Source organism: Nicotiana attenuata, chromosome 11 (genome assembly GCF_001879085.1).
Source record: "Nicotiana attenuata strain UT chromosome 11, NIATTr2, whole genome shotgun sequence".
Classification (NCBI taxonomy): domain Eukaryota; kingdom Viridiplantae; phylum Streptophyta; class Magnoliopsida; order Solanales; family Solanaceae; genus Nicotiana; species Nicotiana attenuata.
Genome location: NC_031999.1, coordinates 53,615,473 through 53,625,780, shown reverse-complemented (window position 1 = coordinate 53,625,780; position 10,308 = coordinate 53,615,473). Strand labels below are relative to the sequence as shown.

General features: G+C 41.7%; 1 protein-coding gene across 1 annotated transcript in view; it reads right to left on the bottom strand.

Annotated features, from left to right (window-relative positions):
- The window catches only part of LOC109234905 (RNA-directed DNA polymerase homolog), a 21,999-nt gene extending 16,854 nt beyond the window's left edge, over window positions 1-5,145 (bottom strand). Inside the window, exon 1 of the mRNA XM_019400946.1 lies at window positions 4,726-5,145. Coding sequence (XP_019256491.1) covers window positions 4,726-5,145 — 420 coding nt within the window. The remainder of the gene's footprint in view (window positions 1-4,725) is intronic.

Here is a 10,308-nt window from a genome sequence, read left to right as displayed (position 1 = left end):
CAATATTGATAAACTTCAGATTTACGCCATGACTTGTGCAATTATCAATAAACTCCAAGTTTATTATGATATGGGTTTTTATATCAATAAATATCCACTTTATTATGGTATTCTTTTATTTGTGTAGTACAAACTGGAGAATAAAACGGGTAGCTTTTCACATACATATTACCCAGCTACAAGTTGTAGTAATAGAAGATATTAAATCTTTCCTTTATTTATACTCTCAATATAATCAACCGCTTTCGCGTATACTTTGGAAACTGAATAAGTTTCTTTGAGACTTACTACAACACAATACCTTATTGGTAATCAATTGTGTTTCTCCAAAATAGTATAATTGGCTCTTGCAGAGTTCTCAATTAATTTTGTAGTACCGCATATTCATCAACACCCCATATGGTGAATATCTCTTTTAAAGAGAAAGTTATACCATTATAGTCATGGTCAAAATTATATGCAAGATATGTTTCTTGCATTAATGTTATTCTTTAATAATCACATTACCAAAATATTTTGGCGTACAATAGGTACGTGACCAATGACCATTCATGCCATAATAATGACATTATTTTCTTATATCATCTCAAACCTCCTTTTAGAGGTGAGTGCGGTATATTCACTACCACTAGCACGTTCATATTCTTTGAAGAATGAATATGTATTCATAAATCAGATGTTGTCACATTCACATCATGAATGGACCATAATCATCTATATGTGCTTTACAAAATCTCATGTCAAATCGATGACAAATATTTTTCACAGAGTGAAAGATTATTTTGAGAATCCTTATTGTTCCCATTACCACAAATGACGACGATTATAATTTCGTCTATTGCCACGTCCACATCCATTGATACATTCATAGTAATAATTTTATCTTCTTTCAGACTTATCACATACTGCTATCACATTCTCTTAAGGGAATGAGAATGGAGCAAATTCAATGGGACGGGTTTTCAATTCTTTGCCCACAATCATACATGAATTTGATCATGGCGAGGCATAGAAATTTTACCACTTCAGGTGGTTATAATTTCTTGCAAACTCCATTAGAGTTATAATCAAACTTTGTTGTCTTTGCTTGTATTTAAAATCAAAGTATAGAATAAAAGAGAAAAATACGGTAAAATACTTACCTTAAATCCAGAATTTAATCATGAAGGAAGTTCATGGAATAATTGACAATCATTATGCTCAATCCCAAAGCTTCTACTCAATTGGTTAGAGTCTCGTGCTGATAACATATTATAAAACAATAAAAGAAAAAGAAAAGTATTACAGAGAAAAGTAGAGAGAGAAAATTCTTATTGATTTTGGGATGAATTACAATAGAATAGAACCCTCTATTTATAGGGAGAGGGTGACTTAGCCACCAAGTAATAAACCCTAGAATCTCTCTAAATATAGACATTCACCATAAATAAAATTCTATTTATAACACGTTGTTAGTTCTTGTTTGAGATTTAACTGCATTTTCTGGTCGAGGGGCCACAAAAATTCCTAATGTGATTCCCCATATCATATCTTAAACTTATAAATGTGATAATAAACTTGATTATGATATAAATTAATGATTTAATACGACCCTTAAAAAAAGAAGTGAGAGCTTAGCAAGCCCCACTTTCAAATACCATTATTTTCACTTTATCCTGCCCTCAGTTGTTTTAATAGGTGCAAATGTTGTCCTTCGTCAATAGGGCTAGAAGAACCACAAGGGTCGTTTGTAGGGGTGTTCATAAAAATCCGAAAAATCGATCAAACCGAAAACCAAATCAAACCAACCAAAAAAACTAATACTTTTTGGTTTGGTTTGGTTTTGGTTTTGAATTTTAAAAACCGATCGAATTTGGTTTGGTTTTGGTTTTAATCAGAAAAAAAACGAACCAAACCGACTATAGGAGTAACTATTTCAAATTTATTATTACACCTATATATATGTATATTTTTATACAAAGTTTCAAAAATTTAATAGTAAATGTTAATAGTTTGCACTTTTAGTATAGTTCTTTACCTTTACATTCTAGTTTGATTGGTAGTTTTCTTTTGTTAAGTGTAAGAATCCATTTCGTGTTAAAAATAATATATTTTTAATTGAGTCCTTAAAATATTCATCACTATTTGATTCAATTATCATTAATACATATTGGTAAATAATAGATTTCTCAAAGGGCAATTGATTTGTTAGTGTTACGTTGAAAATGTGGTTGCCGGAATATGTGTTTGATAGTGTGTGTCTTATATTTAAGAAAAAACCGACAAATAACCGAAAAAACCGAAAAACAGACAAAACCCGACATAAACCGAATCGAGAAAAAACCGACTTAGTTGGTTTGATTTGGTTCTAATATTTGAAAAACCGACTTACTTGGTTTGATTTCTTTTTAGGGAAAAACCGATCCACGAACCATGAACACCCCTAGTCGTTTGGTTGACAAACAAGTTATTTCATGATCAGTTATTCCGAGATTAATTATATCGGGATTGTTACCTCACCTTGCCATAGAGATAAAAATAACACTACAATCTCGGGATAACTAATCCCCGAATTAATTATATCGCGATTTTATCTTAGTCAAATATGGACTAAACTCGTTTCAAATTTAATCCAGGGGTTATTATCCCTTATCCCGTACCAAACGAGCCTTAAAAGTCATCAAGGACTAATATGTCATGACAAAAGCGCATTGAACGACCATGATTTGACAGTATATTTGAAATATAATTAAATATAGATATCATGAACACGAAATCCAGAATACCAAGCCGAGAAATCCGAGCAACCATTTTCATTAGAAAAACTCAATTCGTCGCATACTGCATATTCTAACTCGTTCCACTACACCTGTGAGAAGAAGACACAAAAATTTGGACTATTGACAGGAATTGCTTCGTAAGGGGCTGATCTTAGCTAAATGCCCTCAAATTTGATAGTATTTAAAAAATAGCTCCCGATCGGCACATAGTTATTGCTCTTCAGAGTTTCTCTACCGGATTGGTAGAGTTTGTATTATATTTACTCTATCTATCTGTTAAGTTGTTCGTAAACGTATATCAGGTTGGCATGATTTCATTCTTCAGGTTTTTTTTACTGGATTGGTAGAGCTTATGCTATATTTGCTCTATCTATCTATTAAGTTGTTCATCGAAACCTAGCCGATTGACATAATTTTTTTGTGTTATTTTAACAAAGTGTTCTTCAAATTTTGCAACTTCAATTTCATCAAACCATCCCCAAATCCGCTTCAAGTAATCTCAAATTTGAAACAAAGCATTCAAATACTAACACAAACAATTCCTAATAACCAACTTAGCCAAATAACACCATATAAAAAAGATTCACTTTGTCTTCTTTACCACTTGCTAAGGTCCAATATTGAAAATTTGAGATTTTTACAGTGAATATATTTGAACTAAAAATTTAAGCATAAATTATCAACATTCAAACGATTCTAACAATAATGGATCCTTGAGAAGAACTATGGCGTTCAAGTAAAAATGATCAGAGCTTTTGCTAACCATAGTAAATAGGATATTCTGCCAAGATCAGTCACGTGGACATGCCGTGCAATTTTTTGTTTAAATTATGTTGAGAAGCTTTCAGAAACCACTATGTTTTAGTGGTTATTAGCTAGTTGTAGCTACCATTTACTATATTACTTCCTATAACTATGTTTTCAGGTTTTTTAGAGTGTATTCGATGTATTTAAGCTACTGTAGTCATGAATACAGTAGCATTTCTAGGCGTGAAACAAGGGATTACAGCTAGACAGACTTTTGTATTCGACTGTATTCACGGCGTGAAATAGGGGATTACAGCTAGACAGATATTGTATTCGAATGTATTCGACTGTATTCACGATATATAATTGTGAATACAGTAACGTAAATAGTGCAAATCGTGGTCTACTCAGCTAATTTTAAACGGAAAGTGAATCAATTAACACAATAAACTCCTAATATAACTCAACTAACTCAATTATAAGTCTGAATACATAAATTATATTAATAAAAAAAATATGAATACATTTATGGAATATAGCGAGACAGTGAATACAATGAAATACATGGAATATGGAGAGATACATTGAAATACAATAAAAAAAAAAGACAATGAATATAATAAAATACATATAATACAGCGAGATACACGAAAATACAATGAAAAAAACGGTAACAGACTCTTCGAGTTGCTCAGCCGCAAAACTCCGAATACAGCGAGATACATTGAAATACAATGAAAAAAAAGGTAACAGACTCTTCAAGTTGCTCAGCACCAAAACTCTGTCGTCTTTGTTCAAGAATAACCCTAATGTCGTCTCATTGATAGCAGATTTCGACGAATTTTCCCACCTCCTGCATCAATACATAACCCAAGTCAACGCGTGAAGCGTCGCAATATACCGTATACATCCCTAAACCGAAAGGCAACACAAGAACTGGTGCTGTAGTCAAAGCCGTCTTGAGCTTCTGAAAGCTCGCCTCACAATCATCGGACCAGCGGAAAGGAGCACCCTTCTGGGTCAATCTAGTCAGAGGTGATGCAATAGATGAAAAGCCCTGCACGAATCGCCGGTAATAACCTGCTAACCCCAGGAAACTCCTGATCTCGATCACTGAAGTAGGACGTGGCCAACTCTGAACTGCCTCAATCTTCTTGGGATCCACCTTAATACCCTCTCCAGACACAATATGCCCCAAGATTTCCACTGACTCTAGCCAAAACTCACACTTGGAGAACTTAGCATATAGCTTCTGCTCTCGCAAGGTCTGAAGCACTACTCTCAAATGCTGCTCGTGCTCCCCCAGGGTACGTGAGTATATCAAGATGTCGTCAATGAAGACGATGACAAAGGAATCAATATAAGGTCTGAACACCCTGTTCATCAAGTCCATAAACACCGCTGGGGCATTAGTCAAGCCAAAGGACATCACCAGAAACTCGTAGTGACCATATCTAGTACGGAAAGCAGTCTTCGGAACATCTGAGTCCCGAATCCTCAACTGATGGTAACCTGACCTCAAGTCAATCTTAGAGAACACCCTAGCACCCTGCAACTGGTTGAACAAATCATCAATGCGCGGCAACGGGTACTTGTTCTTGATGGTAACCTTGTTCAACTGGCGGTAATCAATGCACATCCGCATGGTCCCATCCTTCTTCTTTACCAACAACACTGGTGCACCCCAGGGTGACACACTCGGTCTAATAAACCCCTTTGCTAACAACTCCTCAAGCTGCTCCTTCAACTCTTTCAACTCCTTCGGAGCCATACGGTACGGTGGGATAGTGTGACGATCCGGCCCGTCGTCACGTGAGTTTTTTTCCCATATTATGTTTCTCTATGCTTCATTATCGGTATTTGGGGTAATCGAGTTGGATTGGTTTGGTAGGAGATGAGACATTTAGTCTCTCTAAGGAAAACTTGTTTTGGAAAAGTCAACCGGAAGTTGACTAGTTGGTTAGAGGGCTCAGATGTGATTTCTGGAGATTCGGTTAGCTTCGGGGGATGATTTGTAACTTAGGAGCGTGATCGGAATTGGTTTTGGAGGTCCGGTGTAGAATTAGGCTTGAATTGGCGAAGTTAGTATTTTGGCAAATTCCGGTTGGTAGGTGAGATTTTGATCCGAGGGTCGGAATGGAATTTCGAGAGTTTCTGTAGCTCCGTTAGGTGATTTTGGATGTGTGTGCAAAATTTCAGGTCATTCGGAGATGTTTTGGGTCGAGTTTTGATCGAATGCGTATTGCGGAAGTTTTGAAGAAACTTAGGCTTGAATTCGATGTGATTTAATGGTTTTAGCGTTGTTAGACGTGTTTTGAGGATTGGAACAAGTTTGAATAATGTTTTAAGATGTGTTGGTAACTTTGGTTGAGGTCCCGGGGGCCTCGGGGGTGATTTAGGGTGGCTAACGGAAGAAATTTGAAGTTGGAAAATTGCAGGTTTTTGGTTGCAGCAGGTGTTTCCGCATCTGCGGAAATGAGATCGCAGATGCGGTCTCGCAGAAGCGAGCTAGACCTCGCAGGAGCGGAAATAGGAGCCCAGGTCAGGTTCCGCAGAAGCGGGACATTGGGTCGCTTAAGCGGTCCCGTAGATGCGAAGCTGGACCGCAGAAGCGGAAAGTCGCCTTAAGTGAAAGGTCCGCAGGAGCGGACATTGACCGCATAAGCGGAAGGCGCAAAAGCGAGAATTAATCCGTAGAAGCGGAAATAACTGGCAGGTTAAGTGAAAACATCTTCCTCGCGAATTTTTGAAAGAGTAGCATTTTGGACTCCGAACCTTGAGAGCTTTGAGGCGATTTTGAAGAGGGATTCGAGGGCTATTATCAGGTATGAACTCTTGGACTTAGAGCTTGATTTTATGGTGTATAAACATGAATTTGGACTGAATAATCAAGGAATCAAAGGTCAAAAATGGTGGTTTAGGGCTTGAATTTAAGAGAGTTTAAAATAGGGATTTGAGGGGCCAAATGGACCCCGATTTTGATGATTTTGATATGTATAGACTCGTGGCGAGACGATGAATCCGGAGATGTGAATTTCGTAATTTTTCGAGAAGTGGGCCCGGGGTTCGGGTTTTGCCAACTTCGTGATTTTTGATATTTTTCGAGTCTTTTCGATTGGGTTATGACCCATTAGCCTATTGTGATGTATTTCTTGTGGTCTTGATCAGATTCGACGCGCGAGGAGGGCGATTCGAGGGGAAAAGGCATATCGAGCTAGACTTTGACCGGCTAGAGGTGAGTAATGATTTTAAATGATGTTCTGAGGGTTTGAAACCCCGGATTTGCACAACTTGGTGCTATGTTGAGATGAGACACGCGTTCCATGACGAGCGCGGGGTCATTTACTATTAGGGACTGTGACTTGGTCCAGTCCGGATGACATTTTACCGCGTATTAGCAATGACTTATTGTTTTCACTATGATTTGGGCTTATTGCCATATTTGGGGCTTATTGCCGACTGTTTGAACTCTTTATGAACTATCATCACTGTTTTCCTCACTGTTTGAAATATTATTTGAACTCAGTCCATGTGATTTTCACTGTTTCTTGAACTCAGCCATATTTACTAAAACTTGGAGTTTTAAACTGATATTTGAACTATTATTTGAGCTGAGTATTATTGCTTTACTGTTGCCCGAGGGGCTGTTGACTATTTCTGGACTGATTGAGGCCGAGGGCCTTATGTGAGGGCATGATGAGTGAGGTGAGGAGGCTTTCAGGCCTCGTATTGATACTGTTCAGGCTTTCAGGCCTTGTTGATAGCGCTTGGGCTGTAGGAGCCCCTCCGGAGTCTGCACACCCACAGTGAGCGCGGGTACCCATCTAGAGTGATTAAATATTGAACAGTGGTAACAATGACACTGTTATACGCGTTTGGTCAGGTAACAATGACTGACCAGTCAGGTAACAATGACTGACCAGTGGTAACAATGGCACTGTAATACGCGTTTGGTCAGGTAACAATGGCTGACCGGTCAGGTAACAATGGCTGACATACTTGAGCATACTTGTTTTATTAATTGTTTTCAAAGAGATTTTCTTCCTATATTTCACTGGTTTCTACTGTTTATCTGATGTTGCTGCTTGAGATAGCATTATTTGTGCCCTTGTGGGATTTTATATTCTCAGTCGTTATTTAATTTTATTACTCACTGGGTCGGAGTACTCACATTACTTCCTGCACCATGTGTGCAGAGACAGGCACAGCTGAGTTCGTACCTGAGCGCTGATTTCCTTCCAGACCAGGCGGACTAGGAGAGACGAGGTAGCTGTCGACGTCCACAGCCCCGTTTCCTTCCTTATCTTCTGCATATTTTATTCATCTTCAGACTATATTTCCAGACTTGTAGTATTTTCACCAACTCTGTAGTAGCTCGTGACTTGTGACACCCCGATCATCGGGCTGAGTTTGGGATGGTTTTTCCCCGTTATGTTACGTTTATTTCCGCACTTATGATTAATCAGTATCTATGGTTTAAACCTGTTGTGCTAAGAAATTGTCAAAAGCAGTGTTGATTGTTCTGTTGGCTGGCCTTGTCTTCACGAGAGGCGCCATCACGACCTGGTGGGAATTGGGTCGTGACAGATAGATATAGGCTGGGTACCTGGAGACAAATCGATACAGAAATCAATATCACGATCTGGTGGCATGCCAGGTAAATCAGAAGGAAACACGTCGGCGAACTCCCGAACTACTACAACTGAATCAATCGTCGAAGACTCTGCGGTGGTGTCTCGAACATAAGCTAGATAAGCCAAACACCCCTTCTTGACCATACGTCGAGCCTTCAGGAAGGAAATAACCCGACTAGATGTATCAACTGTGGAACCCTTCCACTCCAACCTTGGCAACCCTGTCATTGCTAATGTAGCAGTCTTGGCATGGCAATCTAGGACGGCGTGATATGGAGATAACCAATCCATGCCCAGGATGACCTCAAAGTTGATCATATCATGCAACAGGAGATCTGCTCTAGTCTCGAAACCACAGAATGTGACCATACAGGACCGGTAGATCCGATCCACAACCACAGAATCGCCCACAGGGGTGGACACATGAACAGGAGTGCCCAAAGGCTCACGAGGAATAACCAGGAAACGGGCAAACAGAGATGACACATATGAATAGGTAGACCCTGATCAAATAGCACTGAAGCACCCCTACTACAGACGGAAATAATACCTGTGATAACGGCATCTGAGGCCAATGCATCTGGTCTGGCCGGAAGAGCATAGAACCTGGCGGGAGCGCCGGCTGGCTGGCCTCCCCCTGACTGAGAGGTAGCTGACTGACCTCTCCCTGTCTGACCTCCACCTCTAGGACGGCCTCTACCTGTCTGTCCCCCGCCTCTAGGCGGCTGGGAAACCGGTGCTGAAACCATGGGCTGCTGACCCTGCTGAACTGCCTTGCCCCGAAGTCTGGGGCAGTTCCTCTTAATATGACCCGGATCTCCACACTCGTAACAACCTCTCGGCACCATGGCCTGCTATCCGGAAGCCTGGCCCTGATGGCCCGAATACCCACCGGAGGAACACTGTATAGCTGGTGGACGGTAAGAACTCTCTGGCATAACACTAAAATAGGAACCAAAAGAACCCTGGGGACCTGAATACCCATTGGAGGAACCCTGAATAGCTGGCGAGCGATAAGAACCCTCTGGCATGGCGCTGAAATAGGGGCATGCTGGAGCACCTCGAGCAGGTGGTGGTGCTGAATATGGGGGCCTGCTAGGCTGACCCCTCCCAAACTAACTTCTACCCCTAGCCGGGGCACCTCTGAACTCTCCAAAAAATCTAGCCCTATTGTCCTGCTGCTTTTGCTCCCTACCCCTCAGATGGTAGCCCTCAATCCTCCGAGCGATTTCTACCACTAGCTGATAAGGAGTCCCCATCTCCACCTCTCGGGCCATGTTGGCCCTAATGCCAGAATGCAACCCCGCAACAAACCTCCGCACCCTCTCTGCGTCAGTAGGAAGTATCATCAGTGCATGGCGGGATAACTCAGAAAACCTCGCCTCATAGTCGGTCACGGACATCTGACCCTGCTCCAGCTACTCAAACTGGTACCGTAGCTCTTCCCTCTCAGAGGGTGGGATATACCTGTCCAGGAATAACTGTGTGAACTGACCCCAAGTGATGGGAGGAGAACCTGCTGGTCTTCCAAGAACGTACGACTGCCACCATCTACGGGCCCTGCCCTCCAGCTGGAAAGTAGTGAAGTCAATCCCATGCGACTCCAATATCCTCATGTTGTGCAGTCTGTCCCTGCACCGATCAATGAAGTCCTGGGCATCCTCATGACGTTCCCCCCAAAGACAGGAGGGTGTAGCCTGGTCCATCTGTCTAATAACTTCTGCGGATCTCCATCCGCAGCAAGTCTGGGCTCGAGCACTACTGCAGCAACTGGCTGAGCCCCATCCGCGGGTAGTGCACCCGGAGTCTGATAAAATGCAGCTGCATGACCAGGAGCCTGAGCAGTAGGGCTCTGTGCTCCCCCTCCCACCTGTGATGTAGCTGGATCCGCTGGAAATAAACCAGCCTGAGTCATGGTGTCCATGAACCGCAGCATACGGCCCATGACCTCCAGGAAACCCGATGTTGTCATGAAGTCTGCCAGGGTAGGCTCAGCTGCGGGCACCTCGCCCTGCTCCTCAATGATAGGATCCCCCGCTGGATCCGCCGGTGGTGCTACTGGAACAGCTCTGGGACACCCTCGTCCCCTACCTCGGGCCGGTGCCTTCCCCCGGCCTCTGTCTCGGCCTCTAGCAATGGGGGGGGGGGGGGTAGGGCACGCGTCCTCC